Consider the following 25,442-nt stretch of genomic DNA (forward strand, 5'->3'; position numbering starts at 1 on the left):
AAAATTTGAGAGACTTCGATTGTGTAGAAAAAAAGTTAGAGGTGAAAATCTATCCTCTTTCTATTTCCTTCCGCTCTCCCTTCCCTCCCCCAGATCAGTGAAGGGCTCCTGGACCAGCTGAGCGGCGAGGTGGTGGCGGTGATGCGTGAGGCCGACCGCCCCGAGATGAAGGAGGTGAAGGGCCTGGGGGAGCGCCTCTGTGGCCTGGAACAGCTGATGCACGACGCCGAGTTTGTGGTGCAGGAGCAACATAACTTCTCCCAGGTAAAGGTGTTTTTTGGGGTGTTTGGGTTGAGCGAGAGGGTTGGGGATTAAAGCGAGGGGTAGAGCAAAGGTGTGTCTACCTTGTGTTAAAATTTGAGCGAGGTAGAGCGAGGGATGCCAGAGATATAGAGCGATAAATTTGAGTGATTGATATTTCCTCTCTCAACCCAGACAGGTACAACATAACAAGTTCTCGCAGGTAAAGGTGTTTTTTGGGGTGTTTGGATTGAGCGAGAGGGCTGGGGATTAAAGCGATTGGTAGAGCGAGGGTGTGTCTGCCTACTGTTAAAATTTGAGCGAGGTAGAGCGAGGGATGCCAGACATATAGAGCGATTAACCTGTCCTATTATCCTCGCTCAATTTTACATTTTTTTCCGTACCTGATATGTGTATGTTTTTTGGTGTTTTTCTCTTGTTTGAATTGAGCGAGAGGGTTGGGGATTAAAGCGATTGGTAGAGCGAGGGTGTGTCTGCCTAGTGTTAAAATTTGAGCGAGGTAGCTATTATCTTCCTCGCTTCAATTTACATTTTTTTTTACCTGTGTATGTTTTTGGTGTTTTAAACTTGAGGGAGGTAGAGCGAGGGATTACAGAGATATTGAGCGATTAACCTGGCCAATTTCTCCCACTCTCAGGCGCTGCTCAAGAACCAGGACCGGGCAGGCAAGGTGAACGACCCTTCCATCTTCCCTGACCTCTGCACATCACACCGCAAGAACTTGATGCACATGTTGCGGAACCACCAGAAGGTACGTGTGTGTGTGTGTGTGTGTGTGTGTGTGTGTGTGTGAGAGAGAGAGACACTTACACACACTCAAATAAGTATTGTTACACATTCAGCAGGATGAAGCCATTGGTAACAGGCTACTGATGTTGGTATTTGTATTTTTTGGGGGTGTTTGGATTGAGCGAGAGGGCTGGGGATTAAAGCGAGGGGTAGAGCGAGGATGTGTCTACCTTGTGTTAAAATTTGAGCGAGGTAGAGCGAGGGATGCAGGAGATATAGAGCGATAAATTTGAGTGATGAATATATCCTCGCCCAACCCAGACAGGTACAGCATAACAACTTCTCGCAGGTAAAGGTGTTTTTTGGGGTGTTTGGATTGAACGAGAGGGCTGGGGATTAAAGCGAGGGGTAGAGCGAGGATGTGTCTACCTTGTGTTAAAATTTGAGCGAGGTAGAGCGAGGGATGCCAGAGATATAGAGCGATTAACCTGGCCTATGATTCTCTCGCTCAATCTTACATTTTTCTTTCAGTACCTTAGATATGTTTGGTTTTGGGTTTTTTTCTCTTGTTTGGATTAAGCGAGAAGGCTGGGGATTAAAGCGAGGGGTAGAGCGAGGGTGTGTCTACCTTGTGTTAAAATTTGAGCGAGGTAGAGCGAGGAATGACAGAGATATAGAGCAATTAACCTGTCTCTCTCTCTCTCTCACAGCTTCAGGACATCAAGCGACGTTGCATCAAGGCCAAGGAAGAGCTCTCTGAAAACCTTCATGTCAGACTCAAGTAAGTTTTTTCCCCCTTTCACATCTCTTCAGTTTTTCCCATTTTTCTCCACTATTCTCAAAGGTATTTTAGTTTGCTTGGTGTGGTTGGATAGCTAATTAAATTCTCTACCTGACATTCTCTATCCATCATCACCATAACTTGCACCATAACCAAGAAATGTAACCATAAACTTAGGTCATCACAATAAAAACATCCCAATTCTACCATTGTTCCCTCACACACCTCTTCAGTTTCTCCCATTTTTCTCCACTATTCTCAAAGGTATTTTAGTTTGCTTGGTGTGGTTGGAAAGCCAATTAAATTCTCTATCTGACATTCTCTATCCATCATTACCATAACTTGCACCATAACCGAGAAATGACACCATAAACTTAGGTCATCACAATAAAAACATCCCAAACTCACCATTTTTCCCTCACACACCTCTTCAGTTTTTCCCATTTTTCTCCACTATTCTCAAAGGTATTTTAGTTTGCTTGGTGTGGTTGGAAAGCCAATTAAATTCTCTATCTACCATTCTCTATCCATCATTACCATAACTTGCACCATAACCGAGAAATGGCACCATAATCGTAGGTCATCACAATAAAAACATCCCAAACCTACCATTTTCCCCTCACACACCTCTTCAGTTTTTCCCATTTTTCTCCGTTATTCTCAAAGGTATTTTAGTTTGCTTGGTGTGGTTGGATAGCTAATTAAATTCTCTACCTGATATTCGCTATCCATCATTACCATAAATTGCACCATAACCGAGAAATGACACCATAAACTTAGGTCATCACAATAAAAACATCCCAATCCTACCATTTTCCCCTCACACACCTCTTCAGTTTTTCGCATTTCTCTCCATTATTCTCAAAGGTATTTTAGTTTGCTTGGTGTGGTTGGAAAGCCAATTAAATTCTCTATCTGCCATTCCCTGTCCACCATCACCATAACTTGCACCATAACTGAGCAATGGCCCCATGAAGTCTGGACACCTTCACTAAAATATCCCAAACCCACCATTTTCCCCTCACACCTCTTTAGCTTTTCCCATTTTTCTCCGTTATTCTCAAAGGTATTTTAGTTTGCTTGGTGTGGTTGGAAAGCCCTTTAAATTCTCTATCTACCATTCCCTATCCACCACTACCATAACTTGCACCATAACTGAGCAATGGCACCATGAAGTCAGAACATAGAGACTGAAAAGATTACCATATCACCATTTTTGATCACACACACCTTCACTTTTTCCCATTTTTCTCCACTATTTTCAAACATAATCAAACTCCCTTGGCATGGTTGGAACGCCCATTAAATTCTCTATCTGCCATTCTCTGTCCACAATCACCATAACTTGCACCATAACTGAGCAATGGCCCCATGAAATCAGGACACCTTCACTGAGATACCCCCAAACTTACCACTTTTCCCTCATACATTTTACTTTTTCCCATTTTTCTCCACTATTTTCAAACATAATCAAACTCCCTTGGCATGGTTAGAAAGCCCATTAAATTCTCTATCTACCATTCCCTATCCACCACTACCATACCCCCTACCATAAGCGAGGAATGGGGCCCTAAAATCAGTGTTCGCTATTTCAGATGGATGGGACACCTCCAGGTAAGCCTCCTCCTCCTCCTCCTCCTCCCTTCCCTTCCCTTCCCTTCCCTTCCCTTCCCTTCCCTTTCCTTTCCTTCCCTTCCCTTTCCTTCCCTTCCCTTTCCTTCCCTTTCCTTTCCTTTCCTTCCCTTTCCTTCCCTTTCCTTCCCTTCCCTTTCCTTCCCTTCCCTTTCCTTCCCTTTCCTTTCCTTCCCTTCCCTTTCCTTCCCTTCCCTTTCCTTTCCTTCCCTTTCCTTCCCTTACCTTCCTTCCCTTCCTTCCTTTCCTTCCCTTCCTTCCTTCCTTCCTTCCTTCCTTCCCTTCCCTTCCCTTCCCTTTCCTTTCCTTCCCTTCCCTTTCCTTCCCTTTCCTTCCCTTCCCTTTCCTTTCCTTCCCTTTCCTTTCCTTCCCTTTCCTTCCCTTTCCTTCCCTTTCCTTTCCTTCCCTTTCCTTCCCTTTCCTTCCCTTTCCTTTCCTTCTCTTCCCTTTCCTTCCCTTCCCTTTTCCTTCCCTTTCTTTTCCTTCCCTTCCCTTTCCTTCCTTTTCCTTCCCTTTCCACTCCTTCCTTCCTTCCTTCCTTCCTTTCCTTCCTTCCCATTCCTTCCCTTCCTTCCCTTCCTTCCTTCCTTTCCTTCCTTCCTTCCTTTCCTTCCTTTTCCTTCCTTCCCTTCCCTTCCCTTCCCTTTCCTTCCCTTCCCTTTCCTTTCCTTTCCTTCCCTTTCCTCTCCTTTCCTTCCCTTCCTTCCTTTCATTCCCTTTCCTTTCCTTCCTTTCCTTCCCTTAACTTTCCTTCCTTCCCTTCCCTTTCCTTTCCTTTCCTCCTTTCCTTCCTTCCTTTCCTTCCTTCCTTCCTTCCTTCCTTTCCTTCCCTTTCCCTTACCTTCCCTTCCCTTCCCTTTCCTTCCCTTCCCTTCCCTTCCCTTCCCTTCCCTTACCATCCCTTCCCTTCCCTTCCCTTCCCTTACCTTCCCTTTCCATTCCTTCCCTCTCTTCCCCTCCCCTCCCTTCCCTTCCCTTCCCTTCCCTTCCCTTCTCTTTCTCTACTACTACTACTACTACTACTACTACTACTACTACTACTACTACTACTACTACTACTAATACTACTCCCATTACAGGTTGTTGAGCAAATTCACAGAGCTCCAAGGGTTTACGCAGCAGCCATCACGGAGGTCGCGCGGAGACAGGCTTTCTCCAAGGACTTCTTCAGGGTGGGTCATTAAGATTTTTAGAGGTTAAAGAACAAGTATTCAACTCCTTCCATACCAAGCTTCATGATGCTAAGTGGTCTGGTTTGCTTCTTAGAGCCAAAAACGAGGAGATATTCATGATGTCAGTCCTGAAAAAATGTATGCTCGTGGAAATGTAGCGTGTTTTTTCTCAGGTTTTCAGCCGTCATAGAGCATTGGGGTTTTCAGAGGATAAAGAACAAGTATTTAACTCCTTCCATACCAAGTCTCATGATGCTAAGTGGTTTAGTTTGCTTAGTAGAGCCAAAACTGCGGAGAGATTCGTGATGTCAGTCGTGAAAAAATTTATGCTCGTGGAAATGTAGCATGGATTTTCTCAGGTTTTCAGCCGTCATAGAGCATTGGGGTTTTCAGAGGATAAAGAACAACTATTTAACTCCTTCCACACCAAATTTCATGATGCTAAGTGGTCTAGTTTGCTTAGTAGAGCCAAAACTGCGGAGAGATTCATGATGTCAGTCGTGAAAAAATTTATGCTCGTGGAAATCTGCTCCGTATTTTCTCAGGTTTTCATCTGTCATAGAGCATTGGGGTTTTCAGAGGATAAAGAACAAGTATTTAACTCCTTATATACCAAATCTCATGATCCTAAGTAGTGTAGTTTCCTCACAATCCAAAAAAATGTCAACACTTCTTTGGTTAAAAATTTTGTTACGGCCCCTCCTCGAAATTTTTTATACCTACTTTTGGGGAGTTATTCAGAAGGTTTCATTTGTCCTAGGAAGTTGGGATTTACAGGGGATTTAGATCAACTATTCAACTCCTTCCACACCAAATTCCATGATCCTAAGTGGTGTGGTTTGCTTGTGGGAGCCAAAAATGTTGAATGATTTGAAATGCCATGCCCCCAAAAATTATCGTCCCCAGAATTTAGTCTTTTTTTAGATGCATTTTTTTCTGGTTTCTATTGGTTGGAGAGTCTTGGGATTTTTAGGGGATTTAGAACAACTATTTAACTCCTTCCACACCAAATTTCATTATCTTAAGTGGTCTGGTTTGCTTGTGGGAGCCAAAAATGTTGAATGATTTGAAATGCCATGCCCCTAAAAGTTATAGTCTCCAGAATGTAGTCTTTAGTTTGGATGTATTTTTTTCTGTTTTTTATTGCTTGCATAGTCTTGGGATTTTTAAGGGATTTAGATCAACTATTTAACTCCTTCCACACAAAATTTCATCATCTTGTGTTGTCTCATTCTCTCATAATCCCCAAAAATCTCAACACTTCTTCGGTTAAAATTTTTGTTACGGCCCCTCCCGGAAAATTTTCATACCTAATTCTGGGGTGTGTTTTTTGGGGGTTTGGTTTGTCCTAGAGAGTTGGGATTTACAGGGGATTTAGATCAACTATTTAACTCCTTGCACACCAAATCTGATCATCCTGCGTTGTCTCATTCGCTCACAATAAAAGAAAACAGGAACACTTTTCGGACACGTAAATTTTTGAACGGAAGGAAAAGGGAGAGGACGGGATCTGTTTATATGACCCTTGTGTGTGTGTGTGTGTGTGTGTGTGTGTGTGTGTGTGTGTGTGTGTGTGTGTGTGTGTGTATGTGTGTGTGTGTACTACTAATACTAATACTCCTACAGTGGGCCTCGGAGCTCAGCAGGGACAGCAGGGAGGTGTGGAAGCGAGAGGTCGAAAGCAGGAGGGAATTTCTGCTGGATTTCTCGACCCATTTCCTGGCCTCTCTCTTCCCCGGAATGGACGATCTGCCGCCTGATTTTGCCACGAGACTCCCCGACAAGTTTGACGTCGCCCTGCCAAAGGTAAGTGCGGTGGGAGGCTGTACCTTGGTGTGGTGGTGGGGGAAGGGTGTGGCTAGGTGTGGTTAAGAGGGGGTGGATGGAGGTGGTGTAGGAGTGGAGTTATAGCTGAAAAAGTGGAAGCATGTGGAGAAAAATTACGTTCTGACTTGAATTTTTGAATGCTACTTATCTTTACTTTTTTGCTTTTCCTGCTAAAATATACAAGTTAGGAGTCTGTAACTTGGTGTGGTGGTGGGGGAAGGGTGTGGCTAGGTGTGGTTAAAAGGGGGTGGATGGAGGTGGTGTAGGAGTGGAGTTATAGCTGAAAAAGTGGAAGCATGTGGAGAAAAATTACGGTCCGACTTGAAGTTTTGAATGCTACTTATCTTTACTTTTTTGCTTCTCCTGCTAAAAGTATACAAGTTAGGGGCCTGTACCTTGGTGTGGTGGTGGGGGAAGGTGGGCGTGGTTAAAAGGGGTGGATGCAGTGTGAGTGGAGTTACGGTGGTTTGAAGTTGGAGGTAGTGTTGAAAAATTATGGTGTGATTTTAACTTTTCTGGGGGTATATGTTCTTACTTTTTCCCTTCTCCTGCTAAAAGTATACAAGTTAGGAGCATGTGACTTGGTGTGGCCGTGGGGGAAGGGTGTGGCTAGGTGTGGTTAAGAGGGCGTGGATGGAGGTGGTGTAGGAGTGGAGTTATAGCTGAAAAAGTGGAAGCATGTGGAGAAAAATTACGTTCTGACTTGAATTTTTGAATGCTACTTATCTTTACTTTTTTGCTTCTCCTGCTAAAAGTATACAAGTTAGGAGCCTGTACCTTGGTGTGGTGGTGGAGGAAGGGTGTGGCTAGGTGTGGTTAAAAGGGGGTGGATGGAGGTGGAGTAGAAGTGGAGTTATAGTTGAAAAAGTGGAAGCATGTGGAGAAAAATTACGGTCCGACTTGAATTTTTGAATGCTACTTATCTCTACTTTTTTGCTTCTCCTGCGAAAAGTATACAAGTTAGGAACCTCTACCTTGGTGTGGTGGTGGGGGAAGGGTGTGGCTAGGTGTGGTTAAAAGGGGGTGGATGCAGGTGGAGTAGAAGTGGAGTTACGGTGGTTTAAGTAAGAGGTCTAGCTGAGAAAAGTTTGGTGTGGTTATAACTTTTTTGAGTGATATGTTCTTACTTTTTCCCTTCTCCTGCTAAAAGTATACACGTTAGGAGTCTGTATCTTGGTGTGGTGGTGGGGGAAGGGTGTGGCTAGGTGTGGTTAAAAGAGGGTGGATGCAGGTGGAGTAGAAGTGGAGTTACGGTGGTTTGAAGTTAGAGGTAGTTTTGAAAAATTATGGTGTGATTTTAACTTTTCTGGGGGTATATGTTCTTACTTTTTCCCTTCTCCTGCTAAAAGTATACAAGTTAGGAGCCTGTACCTTGGTGTGGTGGTGGGGGAAGGGTGTGGCTAGGTGTGGTTAAGAGGGGGTGGATGCAGGTGGAGTAGGAGTGGAGTTATAGCTGAAAAAGTGGAAGCATGTGGAGAAAAATTACGGTCCGACTTGAATTTTTGAATGTAACTTATCTTTACTTTTTTGCTTCTCCTGCTAAAAGTATACAAGTTAGGAGCCTGTACCTTGGTGTGGTGGTGGGGGAAGGGTGTGGCTAGGTGTGGTTAAAAGGGGGTGGATGCAGGTGGAGTAGAAGTGGAGTTACGGTGGTTTGAAGTTAGAGGTAGTGTTGAAAAATTATGGTGTGATTTTAACTTTTCTGGGGGTATATGTTCTTACTTTTTCCCTTCTCCTGCTAAAAGTATACAAGTTAGGAGCCTGTACCTTGGTGTGGTGGTGGGGGAAGGGTGTGGCTAGGTGTGGTTAAAAGGGGGTGGATACAGGTGGAGTAGAAGCGGAGTTACGGTGGTTAAAGTTAGAGGTATTGCTGGAAAAAATGTGGTGTGGTTTTAACTTTTTTGAGTGATATGTTCTTACTTTTTCCCTTCTCCTGCTAAAAGTATACACGGCAGGAGCCTGTAACTTGGTGTACTGGTGGAGAAAGGGTGTGGCTAGGTGTGGATAAAAGTGAGTGGATGGAGATGGAGTAGGAGTGGAGTTATAGCTGAAAAAGTGGAAGCATGTGGAGAAAAATTACGTTCTAACTTGAATTTTTAAATGCAACTTATCCTAACTTTTTTGCTTCTCCTGCTAAAAGTATACAAGTTAGGAGCCTACACCTTGGTGTGGTGGTGGGGGAAGGGTGTGGCTAGGTGTGGTTAAAAGGGGGTGGATGCAGGTGGAGTAGAAGTGGAGTTACGGTGGTTTGATTTAGAGGTAATGCTGAGAAAAATGTGGAGTGGTTTTAACTTTTTTGAGTGATATGTTCCTACTTTTTCCCTTCTCCTGCTAAAAGTATACAAGTTAGCAGGGTGTACCTTGGTGTAGTGGTGGAGGAAGGGTGTGGCTAGGTGTGGTTAAAAGGGGGTGGATGTAAGTGGAGTAGAAGTGGAGTTATAGTTGAAAAAGTGGAAGCATGTGGAGAAAAATTACGTTCTGACTTGAATTTTTGAATGCTACTTATCTTTACTTTTTTGCTTCTCCTGCTAAAAGTATACAAGTTAGGAGCCTGTACCTTGGTGTGGTGGTTGAGGAAGGGTGTGGCTAGGTGTGGTTAAAAGGGGGTGGAAGCAGGTGGAGTAGAAGTGGAGCTACGGTGGTTTAAGTTAGAGGTATTGCTGAAAAAAATATGGTGTGGTTTTAACTTTTTTGAGTGATATGTTCTTACTTTTTCCCTTCTCCTGCTAAAAGTATACAAGTTACGAGACTGTACCTTGGTGTGGTAGTGGGGGAAGGGTGTGGCTAAGTGTGGTTAAGAGGGGGTGGATGGAGGTGGAGTAGAAGTGGAGTTATAGTTGAAAAAGTGGAAGCATGTGGAGAAAAATTACGGTCTGACTTGAATTTTTTAATGCTACTTATCTCTAATTTTTTGCTTCTCCTGCTAAAAGTGTACAAGTTAGGAGCCTGTACCTTGGTGTGGTGGTAGGGGAAGGGTGTGGCTAGGTGTGGTTAAAAGTGGGTGGATGCAGGTGGAGTAGAAGTGGAGTTATAGTTGAAAAAGTGGAAGCATGTGGAGAAAAATTACGGTCCGACTTGAAGTTTTGAATGCTACTTATCATTACTTTTTTGCTTTTCCTGCTAAAAGTATACAAGTTAGGAGCCTGTACCTTGGTGTGGTGGTGGGGGAAGGGTGTGGCTAGGTGTGGTTAAGAGGGGGTGGATGCAGGTGGAGTAGAAGTGGAGTTATAGTTGAAAAAGTGGAAGCATGTGGAGAAAAATTACGGTTTGACTTGAATTTTTGAATGCTACTTATCTTTACTTTTTTGCTTCTCCTGCTAAAAGTATACAAGTTAGGAGCCTGTACCTTGGTGTGGTAGTGGGGGAAGGGTGTGGCTAGGTGTGGTTAAAAGTGGGTGGATGCAGGTGGAGTAGAAGTGGAGTTACGGTGGATTAAAGTTAGAGGTAGTTCTAAAAAAATGTGGTCTACATATGAATCTTTGTGTAATATGTATCATAACCCTATCCTTCCCTTACTACTACTACTACTACTACTACTACTACTACTACTACTATTTCAGGTCACAGAGGAGAACATTGAGCAGCTGCGACTACTATTGCCGGAACTATCGAACTATCTGGTCGTGGGGAAGGTGGTTGCTGTTCCGCCCCTTCTGCACCATCTCTACTTAAGCCAGCAGGATGAGTTGGTTAGTTTGAGATGTTTTAGCTGTGATGACCTAAGTTTATGGTCCCATTTCTCAGTTATGGTGCAAGTTATGGTGATGGTGGATATGGAATGGTAGATAGAGAATTTAATTGGCTTTCCAACCACACCAAGCAAACTAAAATACCTTTGAGGATAGTGGAGAAAAATGAGAAAAACTGAAGAGGTGTGTGAGGGAAAATGGTGAGTTTGGTATGGTGCCCTAACTTCATGGCCCCATTGCTCAGTTATGGTGCAAGTTATGGTGATGGTGGATAGGGAATGGTAGATAGAGAATTTAATTGGCTTTCTAACCACACCAAGCCAACTAAAATACCTTTGAGAATAGTGGAGAAAAATGAGAAAAACTGAAGAGATGTGTGAGGGGAAATAGTGAGTTTGGGATGGTGCCCTAACTTCATGGCCCCATTTCTCAGTTATGGTGCACGTTATGGTGATGGTGGACCGGGAATGGTAGATAGATAATTTAATTAGCTTTTCAACCACACCAAGCAAACTAAAATACCTTTGAAAATAATGGAGAAAAATGAGAAAAACTGGAGAGGTGTGTGAGGGGAAATGGTGATTTTGGTATGGTGCCTTAACTTCATGGGGCCATTTTTCAGTTATGGCACAAGTTATGGTAATGATGGATAGAGGGTGTCAGATAGAGAATTTAATTGGCTTTCCAACCACACCAAGCAAACTAAAATACCTATGAGAATAATGAAGAAAAATGGAAAAAACTAAGGAGGTGTGTGAGGCCGGGCTGCTGTAGAAATTCACTGCCTTCTACTTCCACTGTATTTAGAGCCAATCATCTTCATACATAATAGCAAAAGGAAAGTGTATATTGTTTCATGTTACTTGCTTGCACACACCCCTTTAGTTTTTGCCATTTTTCTCCATTATTCTCAAAGGTATTTTAGTTTGCTTGGTGTGGTTGGAAAGCCAATTAAATTCTCTATCTACCATTCTCTATCCACCATCACCATAACTTGCACCATAACTGAGAAATGGGGCCATGAAATTAAGGTACCATTACAAACTCACCATTTCCCCTCACACATCTCTTCAGTTTTTCCCATTTTTCTCCATTATTCTCAAAGGTATTTTAGTTTGCTTAGTGTGGTTGGAAAGCCCATTAAATTCTCTATCTACCATTCCCTGTCCACCATCACCATAACCTGCACCATAACTGAGCAATGGGGCCATGAACTTAGGGCACCATTACAAACTCACCATTTCCCCTCACACATCTCTTCAGTTTTTCCCATTTTTCTCCATTATTCTCAAAGGTATTTTAGTTTGCTTGGTGTGGTTGGAAAGCCAATTAAATTCCCTATCTACCATTCTCTATCCACCATCACCATAACTTGCACCATAAGTGAGCAATGGGGCCATGAAGTCAGGACATCAGGACTGAAAAACATACCATACCACCCTTTGCACTCAAACTGGCCGTATCCCAAAAGAGAGAGAGAGAGAATGTGTGTGTGTGTGTGTGTGTGTGTGTCTGCCTGTTACTACTACTAGTACTACTACTATTACTATTTTCAGGTCACACGGGCAGCAGTGAAGAACAAACTACCCGATACTATCCATGAACTATCCAAACACATCCGACTTGACAGTACAAGGTGAGAAATATATGTTGAACGGATAATGGTAAAATTTGGTCCTACGTTTGTGGCGTTTGTGGGTGTTTGGACGGGGCTAGAAGGCTGCGTTTTGGTGTGTGTGTAGGTGAATGGTTGGTGTTTGCTGTGTGTGAGTTTCGTCTTTGTAGGTACAGTAAAACACCAGGAAATTGAGGAAGAAAAACAGCATGTGTGGGTTGGCTGGGTGAAGTTGAGGGAAGGTGGGATGGAAAATGCTGTTACGTTTGTGGTGTTTGTGGGTGTTTGGACGGGGCTAGAAGGCTGCGTTTTGGTGTGTGTGTAGGTGAATGGTTGGTGTTTGCTGTGTGTGAGTTTCGTGTTTGTGGGTACAGTAAAACACCAGGAAATTGAGTGAGAAAAAAACAGCATGTGAGGGGAGGAGGGTTAGAAATTGTTGTCACGTTTGTGGTGTTTGTGGGTGTTTGGACGGGGCTAGAAGGCTGCGTTTTGGTGTGTGTGTAGGTGAATGTTTGGTGTTTGCTGTGTGTGAGTTTCGTGTTTGTGGGTACAGTAAAACACCACGAAATTGAGTGAGAAAAAAACAGCATGTGAGGGGAGGAGGGTTAGAAATTGTTGTCACGTTTGTGGTGTTTGTGGGTGTTTGGACGGGGCTAGAAGGCTGCGTTTTGGTGTGTGTGTAGGTGAATGGTTGGTGTTTGCTGTGTGTGAGTTTCGTGTTTGTGAGTACAGTAAAACACCAGGAAATTAAGGAAGAATAAAACAGCATATGAGGGGAGGGGTGATGGAAAATGTTGTCACATTTGTGGTGTTTGTGGTTGTTTGGACAGGGCTAGAAGGCTGCGTTTTGGTGTGTATATGGGTGAATGGTTGGTGTTTGCTGTGTGTGTGTCGTGTTTGTGGGTAAAGTAAAACACCAGGAAATTGAGGAAGAAAAACAGCATGTGAGGGTTGGCTGGATGAAGTTGAGGGAAGGTGGGATGAAAAATGTTGTTACGTTTGTGGTGTTTGTAAGCGTTTGGAAGAGGCTAGAAGGCTGCGTTTTGGTGTGTGTGTAGGTGAATGGTTGGTGTTTGCTGTGTGTGAGTTTCGTCTTTGTAGGTACAGTAAAACACCAGGAAATTGAGTGAGAAATAAAACGGCATGTGAGGGGAGGAGGGTTAGAAATTGTTGTCACGTTTGTGGTGTTTGTGGGTGTTTGGACGGGGCTAGAAGGCTGCGTTTTGGTGTGTGTGTAGGTGAATGGTTGGTGTTTGTTGTGTATAAGTTTCATCGCTGTAGAGGAATTAGAAGTGTGTTAAAACGACCATCAAAATCAGGTAATATTTTTTGTAGGAAGACTCGGTAAAAGTATATTAGTGTAGATTGTATTACTACTACTACTACTACATTTTTTTTACTTACAGCCAACAAGAAGAAGAAGAAGAAGAAGAGGAAGGAGGAGGAGGAGGTATCTTCTCTCCCCCTCCTCCTCATCCTCCTCCTCCTTCTCTCCCGTCACTGGAGGAAAAAGAGGAGGAGATTATCGCTCTACAAGTAAGTCTCTCTCTCTCTCTCTCTCTCTCTCTCTCTCTCTCTCTCTCTCTCTCTCTCTCTCTCTCTCTCTCTCTCTCTCTCTCTCTCTCTCTCTCTCTCTCTCTCTCTCTCTCTCTCTCTCTCTCTCTCTCTCTCTCTCTCTCTCTCTCTCTCGCTCTCTCTCTCTCTCTCGCTCTCTCTCTCTCTCTCTCACACACACACACACACACACACACAGATTCTCTCTCTCTCTCTCTCTCTCTCTCTCTCTCTCTCTCTCTCTCTCTCTCTCTCTCTCTCTCTCTCTCTCTCTCTCTCTCTCTCTCTCTCTCTCTCTCTCTCTCTCTCTCTCTCTCTCTCTCTCTCTCTGAAATATATAATAATAATGATAATTTTTTCTACTACTACTACTACTACTACTACCACTTTACAGATGCAGTTAGGAGCAGCCCGGGTTGAAGTAGATGAACTTAAGTCACGGCTAAGTCAAATAAGTGAACTTAAGTGTCAAGTCACCGCACTTAAAACCAAGGTAAGTGTTTCATATGTCCCTACTCTTTTGCTTCTCCTGTTGTAAGTATGTAAGTTAGGAGGCTGTACTTTTGTGTGGTGGTGGGGGAAGGGTGTGGCTAGGTGTGGTTAAAAGGGGGTGGATGAGGGTGGAATAGGAGTGGAGTTATAGTGGATTAAGTTAGAGGTAGCGCTGAAAAAATTTGGTGTGATCCTGACTTTTATGGAGTGATATGTCTTTACTTTTTTGCTTCTCCTGTTGTAAGTATGTAAGTTAGGAGGCTGTACCTTTGTGTGGTGGTGGGGGAAGGGTGTGGCTGGGTGTGGTTAAAAGGAGGTGGAGGAGCGTGGAGTCGGAGTGGAGTTATAGTGGATTAAGTCAGAGGTAGCGCTGAAAAATTTGGTGTGATTCTGATTTTTGTCGAGTGATATGTCTTTACTTTTTTGCTTCTCCTGTTGTAAGTATGTAAGTTAGGAGGCTGTACTTTTGTGTGATGGTGGGGGAAGGGTGCGACTATCTGTGGTTAAAAGGGGGTGGATGGGGGTGGAGTCGGAGTGGAGTTATAGTGGATTAAGTTAGAGATCGCGCTGAAAAATTTGGTGTGATCCTGATTTTTATGGAGTGATATGTCTTTACTTTTTTGCTTCTCCTGTTGTAAGTATGTAAGTTAGGAGGCTGTACTTTTGTGTGGTGGTGGGGGAAGGGTGTGGCTGGGTGTGGTTAAAAGGGGGTGGATGGGCGTGGATTATCAGTGGAGTTATAGTGGATTAAGTTAGAGGTAGCGCTAACAAAATTTGGTGTGATCCTGATTTTTATGGAGTGATATGTTCTTACTTTTTTCCTTCTTCTGCCATAAATATACAAGCTAGGAGCCTGTACCTTGGTGTGGAGGTGGGGGAAGAATGTGGCTAGGTGTGGTTAAAAGGGGGTGGATGGGCGTGGATTATCAGTGGAGTTATTGTGGATTAAGTTAGAGGTAGCGCTGAAAAATTTGGTGTGATTCTGATTTTTGTCAAGTGATATGTCTTTACTTTTTTGCTTCTCCTGTTGTAAGTATGTAAGTTAGGAGGCTGTACCTTTGTGTGGTGGTGGGGGAAGGGTGTGGCTAGGTGTGGTTAAAAGGGGGTTCATGGGGGTGAATTATCAGTGCAGTTATAGTGGATTAAGTTAGAGGTACCGCTGAAAAAATTTGGTGTGATTCTGATTTTTGTCGAGTGATATGTCTTTACTTTTTTGCTTCTCCTGTTGTAAGTATGTAAGTTAGGAGGTTGTACTTTTGTGTGGTGGTGGAGGAAGGGTGTGGCTAGGTGTGGTTAAAAGGGGGTGGAGGAGCGTGGAGTCGGAGTGGAGTTATAGTGGATTAAGTTAGAGGTACCGCTGAAAAAATTTGGTGTGATCCTGATTTTTATGGAGTGATATGTCCTTACTTTTTTGCTTCTCCTGCTTTAAGTATATAAGTTAGGAGGCTGTACTTTTGTGTGGTGGTGGGGGAAGGGTGTGGCTAGGTGTGGTTAAAAGGGGGTGGATGGGCGTGGATTATCAGTGGAGTTATAGTGGATTAAGTTAGAGGTAGCGCTGAAAAAATTTGGTGTGAGTCTAATTTTTATGGAGTGATATGTCTTTGCTTTTTTCCTTCTCCTGTTGTAAGTATGTAAGTTAGGAGGCTGTACTTTTGTGTGGTGGTGGGGGAAGGGTGCGACTATCTGTGGTTAAAAGGGGGTGGATGGGGGTGGAGTAGGAGTGGAGTTATAGTGGATTAAGTCAGAGGTAGCGCTGAAAAATTTGGTGTGATTCTGATTTTTGTTGAATGATATGTCTTTACTTTTTTGCTTCTCCTGTTGTAAGTATGTAAGTTAGGAGGCTGTACTTTTGTGTGGTGGTGGGGGAAGAGTGTGACTATCTGTGGTTAAAAGGGGGTGGATGGGAGTGGAGTCGGAGTGGAGTTATAGTGGTTTAAGTTAGAGGTAGCGCTGAAAAATTTGGTGTGATTCTGATTTTTGTTGAGTGATATGTCTTTACTTTTTTGCTTCTCCTGTTGTAAGTATGTAAGTTAGGAGGCTGTACTTTTATGTGGTGGTCAGGGAAGGGTGTGGTTAAAAGGGGGTGGATGGGCGTGGATTATCAGTGGAGTTATAGTGGATTAAGTTTGAGGTAGCGCTGAAAAATTTGGTGTGATTTTGATTTTTGTTGAGTGATATGTCTTTACTTTTTTGCTTCTCCTGTTGTAAGTATGTAAGTTATGAGGCTGTACTTTTGTGTGATGGTGGAGGAAGGGTGTGGCTAGGTGTGGTTAAAAGGGGGTGGATGGGTGTGGAGTAGGAGTGGAGTTATAGTGGATTAAGTTAGAGGTAGCGCTGAAAAAATTTGATGTGATCCTGACTTCTATGGAGTGATATGTCTTTGCTTTTTTCCTTCTCCTGTTGTAAGTATGTAAGTTAGGAGGCTGTACTTTTGTGTGGTGGTGGGGGAAGGGTGTGGCTAGGTGTGGTTAAAAGAGGGTGGATGGGGGTGGAGTACGAGTGGAGTTATAGTGGCAGGAGTTTGAGGATAAGTATGTCCGATTGGAAGTCTTTTGTTCCTGAAGCTAAGGAGAGGAATCCAGCCCAGGCTTTATCTGAAGGTGTATGCCTGCTGGATAAGTGCAAGTAAAAGTGAGATAGCTCTAAAGTGAGACAGTTCTAATGTGAGATAGTGGGTGGGTTAGAGAGAGGAATGGTGTAGCTTTAATTTGATGCATGGTAGGCTGGGTTAGAGCTAGCTTTAATGTGAGAAAGTGAGCGAGAAAGAGAGAGGAACAAAGAAATCAGGCAGTATTGGTGATGGATATGTGGCCAGAAAAAGTGAGATAGCTCTAAAGTGAGACAGTTCTAATGCGAGATAGTGGGTGGGTTAGAGAGAGGAATGGTGTAGCTTTAATTTGATGCATGGTTGGATGGGTTAGAGCTAGCTTTAATGTGAGAAAGTGAGCGAGAAAGAGGGAGGAAAAACTTGAACAGAACAATCATTGACAGAAACTTGAGAGCGGCCTTGCTAGATTGTTGCTTAATTTCCTGGTGTTTTACTTGACCTACAAACACGAAACTCACACACAGCAAACACCAACCATTCACCTACACACACACCAAAACGCAGCCTTGTAGCCCCGTCCAAACACCCACAAACACCACAAGCGTAACATCTTATATCCTTACCTCAATTTTTGCCAGCCAACCCTCACATGCTGTTTTTCTTACTCAATTTCCTGGTGTTTTACTTTACCCACAAACACGAAACTCACACACAGCAAACACCAACCATTCACCTACACACACACCAAAACGCAGCCTTCTAGCCCCGTCCAAACACCCACAAACACCACAAACGTAACAACATTTTCCATCCCGCCATCCCTCAACTTCACCCAGGCAACCCACATATGCTGTTTTTCTTCCTCAATTTCCTGGTGTTTTACTTTACCCACAAACACGAAACTCACACACAGCAAACACCAACCATTCACCTACACACACACCAAAACGCAGCCTTGTAGCCCCGTCCAAACACCCACAAACAGCTCAAACGTAACAACATTTTAAATCCTCCTCCTCTCTCTTTCTCAGGTCCAGAGTGAGGGCAGTTCCTACCTCACTTACCTCTCTCAAGTGTCTGCTACTGTCGTGAACCTTCTGCTCCAAGTAAGTAGTAGTAGTAGAAGTAGTAGTAGTAGTACTGATGTTGAGTTACCCGTCTCCAGCGTTCCCGTTTTCTTTTTTGCAATGCGCCAGGGTCACAAAACTACCCCTGGAAATGCCCACAACTCCTAGGAAAGCCTTGTCAAATGTGTGTTTCTTTAGGTTCATGGTACAGAGGAAGGGTCACACTACCATCACAAGAAATAGTAGTAGTAGTAGTAGTAGTAGTAGTAGTAGTAGTAGTTTATATAAAAAGAAATATATGTTCAACCCCTCTCTCTCTCTCTCTCTCTCTCTCTCTCTCTCTCTCTCTCTCTCTCTCTCTCTCTCTCTCTCTCTCTCTCTCTCTCTCTCTCTCTCTCTCTCTCTCTCTCTCTCTCTCTCTCTCTCTCTCTCTCTCTCTCTCTCTCTCTCTCTCTCCCCCCAGACCCAGGAGCAGAGTGAGTCGGAGCTCCAGGACGCACATGACCAGATCTCAGACGCACACAGGCAGATCAGCGCGTACACGGCACAGCTGGAGGACGCACACAGGGAGCTGGAGGTGTACATGGACCAGCTGCAGGTGTGTGTGTGTGTGTGTGTGTGTGTGTGTTTTTATGTGCGTTTTTCTTCATGTGCGTTTTTTCAGTTCATGCGCGTTTTTTCATGTGCGTATTTTTTCATATATGCTTTTCATGTGCGTTTTTCTTCATGTGCATTTTTTCTAGTCATGTACGTTTTTCCTCGTGCGTATTTTTCCATGTACGTTTTTTCTCTACGTTTTTTTCCATGTGCGTTTTTTCTCGTACGTTTTTTTAAGTGCGTTTTTTTTCCATGTGCGTTTTTTCTCATGTACGTTTTTTTAAGAGCGTTTTTTTTCCATGTGCTTTTTTTCATGTGCGTTATTTCTCATGTACGTTTTTTAAGTGCATTTTTTTTCATGTGCGTTTTTTCTCATGTACGTTTTTTTAAGTGCGTTTTTTTTCCATGTGCATTTTTTCATGTGCGTTTTTTCTCATGTGCGTTTTTCTCATGTACGTTTTTTTCCATGTGCGCTTTTTTTCCATGTACGTTTTTTTTCCATGTGCATTTTTTCTCATGTATGTTTTTTTATGTGCGTTTTTTTTCATGTACGTTTTTTCTCATGTACGTTTTTTCTCATGTGCGTTTTTTCTCATGTACGTTTTTTCTCATGTACGTTTTTTTCTCTCCAGCAAGCGTCTTCCCAGATCGAGGAGATGAGGGAGAGAGGGAGGGAGGAGGAGAGGAAGAGGGAGGAGGAAGAGGAGGAGGAGGAGGAGAGGCGGAGGAAGGAGGCAACACTGAAGGAGGTAAGTTTCTCTCTCGCTCTAATTTTTTCTCGCTCTAATTTTTTTCTCGCTCTAATTTTTTTCGTTGCTGTATTTTTCTCTCGCTCTGTTTTTTCCTCTCCTGTCGCTCTGTTTTTTCTCTTCTCGCTCTATTTTTTTCTCCTCGCTCTAATTTTTTCCCTCACTCTATTTTTTTCTTTTTCACTCGCTCTATTTTTTTTATCTTTTTCTCTCTAATTTTTCTCTCTCTCATGCTCTCTCGCTCTGTTTTTCTCTCAGCTCACCTATTTTCTCTCTCTCTCTCTCTCTCTCTCTCTCTCTCTCTCTCTCTCTCTCTCTCTCTCTCTCTCTCTCTCTCTCTCTCTCTCTCTCTCTCTCTCTCTCTCTCAGTTTCTCTGTTTGCTACTCAATTTCCTGGTGTTTTACTGTACTCACAAACACGAAACTCACACACAGCAAACACCAACCATTCACCTACACACACACCAAGCACCATTAAACTCACACACAGCAAACACCAACCATTCACCCACACACACACCAAAACGTAGCCTTCTAACCCCATCCAAACACCCACAAACGGGTCAAACGTAACATTTTTCCATCCTCCTTCACTCGACTTCACCCAGCCAACCCTCACATGCTGTTTTTTCTTTCTCAATTTCCTGGTGTTTTACTTTACCCACAAACACGAAACTCACCCACAGCAAACACCAACCATTCACCTACACACACACCAAAACGCAGCCTTCTAACCCCTTCCAAACACCCACAAACAGGCAAAACGTAACAACATTTCGAACCCTCCTCCCCTCAACTTTTGCCAGCCAACCCGCATATGCTGTTTTTCTTACTCAATTTCCTGGTGTTTTACTTTACCCACAAACACGAAACTTACACACAGCAAACACCAACCATTCACCTACACACACACCAAAACGCAGCCTTCTAGCCCCATCCAAACACCCACAAACACCACAAACATCACAACATTTCAAATCTTCCTCCTCTCTTTCTCAGGCGCAGAGTGAGGGCAGTTCCTACCTCACTTATCTCTCTCTCTTTTTCTCTATTTCAGGAGCAACTAGAAGGCAAAATTAGAGCGAGGATCGAGGAAGAGAGAGAGAGAATCGAAGCGAGCTATGTCGAGCGAGAGAGGAGCGCTGTGGAGCAGGTGGAGCGAGCCCTAAGAGAGAGGTGAGGCAGGATTGGTTGTTGTTATGTTTGAGCCGTTTGTGGGTGTTTGGAAGGGGCTAGAAGGCTGCGTTTTGGTGTGTGTGTAGGTGAATGGTTGCTGTTTGGTGTGTGTGAGTTACGTGTTTGTGGGTAAAATAAAACACCAGGAAATTGAGGAAGAAAAACTGCATGTGTGGGGTGTCTCTGTAAAGTTGAGGGGAGGAGGGTGAGAAATGTTGTTACGTTTTGCCTGTTTGTGGGTGTTTGGAAGGGGCTAGAAGGCTGCATTTTGGTGTGTGTGTAGGTGAATAGTTGCTGTTTGGTGTGTGTGAGTTACATGTTTGTAGGTAAAGTAAAACACCAGGAAATTGAGTAAGAAAAACAGCATGTGAGGGTTGGCTGGGTGAGTTTGAGAGAAGGAGGGTGAGAAATGGTGTTACGTTTTGGCTGTTTGTGGGTGTTTGGAAGGAGATAGAAGGCTGCGTTTTGGTGTGTGTGTAGGTGAATAGTTGCTGTTTGTTGTGTGTGAGTTTCGTTTTTGTGGGTAAAGTAAAACACCAAGAAATTGAGTAAGGAAAACAGCATGTGTGAATTGGCTTGGTGAAGTTGAGGGGAGGAGGGTGAGAAATGTTGTTACGTTTTAGCTGTTTGTGGGTGTTTGGAAGGAGATAGAAGGCTGCGTTTTGGTGTGTGTGTAGGTGAATGGTTGCTGTTTGCTCTGTGTGAGTTATGTGTTTGTAGGTAAAGTAAAACACCAGGAAATTGAGTAAGGAAAACAGCATGTGAGGGTTGGCTGGGTGAGTTTGAGAGAAGGAGGGTGAGAAATGTCATTACGTTTTGGCTGTTTGTGGGTGTTTGGAAGGGGCTAGAAGGCTGCGTTTTGGTGTGTGTGTAGGTGAATAGTTGCTGTTTGGTGTGTGTGAGTTTCGTGTTTGTACGTTAAGTCAAACACCAGGAAATTGAGCGAGAATCAGATGTTTGGGCGTGGCAGCAGGAATTTTCTTTAACCTTCTCTCTTCCACAGACTAGAACAGGAGACAACACAGGCCAGAGAGGAGGAGAGAAAGAGAGCGAGGGAGGAAATTGAGCGGGAGAGAGCGAACAGGGAGAGAGAGAGGGAGGAACTTCTCTCCATCGCACGGAGGGAGAAGGAGGAGGAGATGGAGAGAAAAATGGTGGAGTTGGTAAGTATTGGTTTGGTTGATTTCCATATAAGGGGCCGGTCCTGAGGGTTAGTGGTACCAAATACTCAATGGTACCAAATACTCAGTGGTACCAAATACTCAATGGTACCAAATACTCACAGTGGTACCAAAGACACATAGCAGTACCAAAGACTCATAGTGGTACCAAATGCTCAATGGTACCAAAGACTCACAGCAGTACCAAAGACTCTTAATACTTTCCTCGATGATGTGGAGGTGTTAACATTTTTTGAGATTGTGAAAAAACTACAAAACTTAGGAACATAAAATTTGATAGGAAGAGAGTTAAATAGTTGTTCTTAATCCTCTAAGACCCCCAGCTCCCTAAGACAATCAGAACCCCTATAAAAACATTCCCCAAAATAGGTATCCAAAATTTCCACGGGGGACCGACCAAAAAATTTAATCTGAAAGTGTTAACATTTTTGGGGATTGTGAAAAAACTATAAAACTTAGGAACGTAAAATTTGATAGGAAGAGAGTTAAATGGTTGTTCTTAATGCTCTAAGACCCCCAGCTCCCTAAGACAATCAGAACCCCTATAAAAACGTACCCCAAAATAGGTATCCAAAATTTCGACGGGGGAGCGACCAAAAATTTTAATGTGGAAGTGTTAACATTTTTTTGGAATATGCAAAAACTACAACACTCAAGACCATCAGATTTGGTGTGAGGAGAGTTACATACTTGTTCTTAATTCTCTAAGACCCCCAGCTCCCTAAGACAATCAGAACCCCTATAAAAACATTCCCCAAAATAGGTATCCAAAATTTCCACGGGGGACCGACCAAAAAATTTAATCTGAAAGTGTTAACATTTTTGGGGATTGTGAAAAAACTATTAAACTTAGGAACATAAAATTTGATAGGAAGAGAGTTAAATAGTTGTTCTTAATGCTCTAAGACCCCCAGCTCCCTAAGACAATGAGAACCCCTATAAAAACATTCCCCAATATAGGTATCCAAAATTTCCACGGGGGACCGACCAAAAATTTTAATCTGAAAGTGTTAACATTTTGGGGGATTGTGAAAAAACTATAAAACTTAGGAACATAAAATTTGATAGGAAGAGAGTTAAATGGTTGTTCTTAATGCTCTAAGACCCCCAGCTCCCTAAGACAATCAGAACCCCTATAAAAACATTCCCCAAAATAGGTATCCAAAATTTCCACGGGGGACCGACCAAAAATTTTAATCTGAAAGTGTTAACATTTTTTTGGAATCTGCAAAAACTACAACACTCAGGACCATCAGATTTGGTGTGAGGAGAGTTACATACTTGTTCTTAATCCTCTAAGACCCCCAGCTCCCTAAGACAATCAGAACCCCTTATAAAACACAGCTAATGATAGAGAATAAAGGTAAAAAGTGAGAGAAGGCTGTTTAGTCATCTCCCAAGTGTTCCTCAAAGCCATCCGACTCCGTGACCAACGCTCGCTCCAGGATGACCTTCCCCTCCTTGTACCTGGGGAGAACACACACTGGTAAGGCTCCTCCCATAGCACAGCCACACACACAGAACAGCACACTAGTAAGGCTCCTCGCACCTCATGGCCACAGCTCTCAAAACACTTCAGATGGCTAACGAAAAGTAACACTTGACTCATGGGGGCAGACACCTCTCCCTCTCTCTCTCTCTCTGTCTCTCTCTCTCTACATATACACTATACAAGTCTGCCTCGGGAATAACATTGTAGAATCCCGTGCCTGTCCCAAGCCCGGGTAAAGAGTAGGGGATTCACGGCTGGCCTAGCAAGCTGGTGACATATAAAGTGTTTTTTGCTCGTGATACTCAAGGGCAGCCTCGGACTCAGGACGGACCAATCGCAGACGACCCAAGCAACACTCAACCCGGTGGTGGGAGCAGCAGGGGTCATGTTTCTTAACCCTTTCCTTGCTAAGCGCTCACACCGAGACGATCCCCTCAGGCGCGCTCGGGCACCCCAGCGGGAGAAGGGGATGTCTTTTAACCGCTGTATCTCAAAAACTATTCATCACAGCCACAAAACACAAACACCATTGGAAAGAGGAGGCCAAGATCCATAAGATTCGGTGATGTAAGCCTCTCCTGGGAATGTACAGGCCCGGTGAGGGGGTGTTTTTTGCTGAGTGTGACTGGTGCGCGCGTGACACTCTATTCTTAAACATCATCATAGAGGGTTGGGGCCAGTGAAATGTTGCCATAAATAACCAGTGCCATACTACCCCCTCAGTGCCATACATGTCCTTTCCCCAGGTCGAAGACGAACGCCGGCGCCATAAACAGGAGATTGACACGATCCGAACGCGTTTCAAGATCATGACCACCACCACCGCCACCACCACCTCCTCCTCCCCCTCCTCCCTCCCACCCTCCTCCTCCTTCTCCTCCTCCCCTCCTGCTCTTCCTCCTCCTCCTCTTCCTCCGTTTGACCTCCTCCCCTCCAGCCCCTCCTCCTCTGCGTCTTCAAGATGGGAGGTAAGTAAGAGAGAGAGAGAGAGAGAGAGACCATTACCATCAGCCTCGCTCTAATTTTCAGGGTCTGGAGCAGTTGAGAGAGAGAGAGAGAGAGAGAGAGACCATTACCATCAGCCTCGCTCTAATTTTCAGGGTCTGGAGCGGCTGAGAGAGGAGATAGAGAGAGAGAAAGAGAGAGAAGTGAGCGAGAGAATAGAGCGAGTGAGAGAGGAGGAACGGAGGAAACTGGAGGAGCAAAGACAGGTGAGAGAGAATTTGAGCGAGAGAAAATTAGAGCGAGCAAGAGATAAAGAGAGAGAGAGAGAACATTCACTCTAATCTTTTCTCGCTCTAATTTTGCTCGCTCTAATTTTGCTCGCTCTAATCTGACTAACCAACAAACTAACAACCCTCGCTTTAATAGCTAGTGTCTAAAAGCTAACTCTCACCCTAATGTTGCTTGCTCTAATTTTGCTCGCTCTAATATTGCTCGCTCTAATCTCGCTCGCTTTAATAACCCTCGATTTAACTCAATATTAACTCTTTCATTGATGGGCTTCGTGGTGCAGTGGTTAGCACACTCGGCTCACGACCGAGAGAGCCCGGGTTCGATTCCCGGGCGGAGTGGAAAAATTTGGGCGGCTTTTCCGATACCCTACGCCCCTGTCCACCCAGCAGTGAATGGGTACCAGGTATTAATCAGGGGTTGTGTCCCGTCTCCTGGGGTCTGTTCCCTTCTCCTATAATTCCTTCCCCTTCTGTCTCTCTCCGGCATATGACCACAGATGTTGTGTCCTGTCTCCTGGGGTCTGTTCCCTTCTCCTATAATTCCTTCCCCTTCTGTCTCTCCCGCCCATGACCACAGATGTTGTGTCCCGTCTCCTGGGGTCTGTTCCCTTCTCCTATAATTCCTTCCCCTTCTGTCTCTCTCCGGCATATGACCACAGATGTTGTGTCCCGTCTCCTGGGGTCTGTTCCCTTCTCCTATAATTCCTTCCCCTTCTGTCTCTCCGGCATATGACCACAGATGTTGTGTCCCGTCTCCTGGGGTCTGTTCCCTTCTCCTATAATTCCTTCCCCTTCTGTCTCTCTCCGGCATATGACCACAGATGTTGTGTCCCGTCTCCTGGGGTCTGTTCCCTTCTCCTATAATTCCTTCCCCTTCTGTCTCTCTCCGGCATATGACCACAGATGTTGCGCCCACTAAACAAAACTTTCTCCTTTCCCTTCTCCTATAATTCCTTCCCCTTCTGTCTCTCTCCGGCATATGACCACAGATGTTGCACCGACTAAACAAAACTTTCCAACTTTCCACGTGGCGAGGGGAGCGACTATCCCCCCTAGGCACACTCGGGCAGCCCAGCGGGGGGAGGGGGGTCTGTTTCAACCCTTTCTTTGCGCGCTTGACGGGACGCGACTATACCCTCAGGCGCGTTCGGGGAGCCCAATGGGGGGTCTCTTTTAACCTCTGTATCTCAAAAACTATTCATCACAGCTACAAACCAAAAACACCATTGGAAAGAGGAGGTCCAGATCTATAGGAGCCGGTTATGTACGCCTCTCTTGCGGACATACATGCACGTTCAGGGAGTGTTGAATGTTAACACTTACGTCAGTGCGTGTGGGATGATCAGCCGTATTGAGGGAACTGCGGACATCTCTCCTTCAGGCTCTGGCAAGGGAGCATTAAAGAATCAGTCAGGTGATAGGGGAAGCTATGCAAAAATGTCGCTGTATTGGGCAAGGACATCCACCAGTTGCTCGTCCGTAGATTTGCCGTGCTGGGCTGACGTGATTTTCCACCAAATTTAGCGGAGAACACACTCAATTGTCAATGCTGTGTTGTGAGAATTAATGTTGGAACACACTCATACGCGGGAGATTGGAGTGCGGGTGGAGCTCACAGTGGGCGTTTAGCACCACCAGCAAATAC

The 25,442-nt window shown here is 44.2% G+C and overlaps 1 protein-coding gene and 1 long non-coding RNA gene across 2 annotated transcripts in view; both read left to right on the plus strand.

Moving 5' to 3' along the window:
* LOC126994571 (RB1-inducible coiled-coil protein 1-like) overlaps nt 1-25,442 on the plus strand; it is a 72,141-nt gene that overhangs the window by 17,646 nt on the left and 29,053 nt on the right. The window contains 16 exon segments of the mRNA XM_050853898.1: nt 94-264; nt 899-1,012; nt 1,701-1,853; nt 4,483-4,575; nt 6,202-6,381; nt 9,963-10,091; nt 11,648-11,727; nt 13,113-13,242; nt 13,655-13,753; nt 17,332-17,406; nt 17,831-17,965; nt 18,597-18,713; nt 19,771-19,889; nt 20,893-21,052; nt 23,309-23,530; nt 23,663-23,773. Of these exon segments, the coding sequence (XP_050709855.1) occupies nt 94-264; nt 899-1,012; nt 1,701-1,853; nt 4,483-4,575; nt 6,202-6,381; nt 9,963-10,091; nt 11,648-11,727; nt 13,113-13,242; nt 13,655-13,753; nt 17,332-17,406; nt 17,831-17,965; nt 18,597-18,713; nt 19,771-19,889; nt 20,893-21,052; nt 23,309-23,530; nt 23,663-23,773 (2,088 nt within the window).
* On the plus strand, nt 21,099-23,251 carry LOC126994572 (uncharacterized). The gene is made up of 3 exons (XR_007749304.1): nt 21,099-21,439; nt 21,637-21,833; nt 22,031-23,251. It is a non-coding gene; the product is annotated as an uncharacterized LOC126994572 (long non-coding RNA).

Source organism: Eriocheir sinensis, unplaced genomic scaffold, assembly GCF_024679095.1.
Source record: "Eriocheir sinensis breed Jianghai 21 unplaced genomic scaffold, ASM2467909v1 Scaffold820, whole genome shotgun sequence".
Classification (NCBI taxonomy): Eukaryota; Metazoa; Arthropoda; class Malacostraca; order Decapoda; family Varunidae; genus Eriocheir; species Eriocheir sinensis.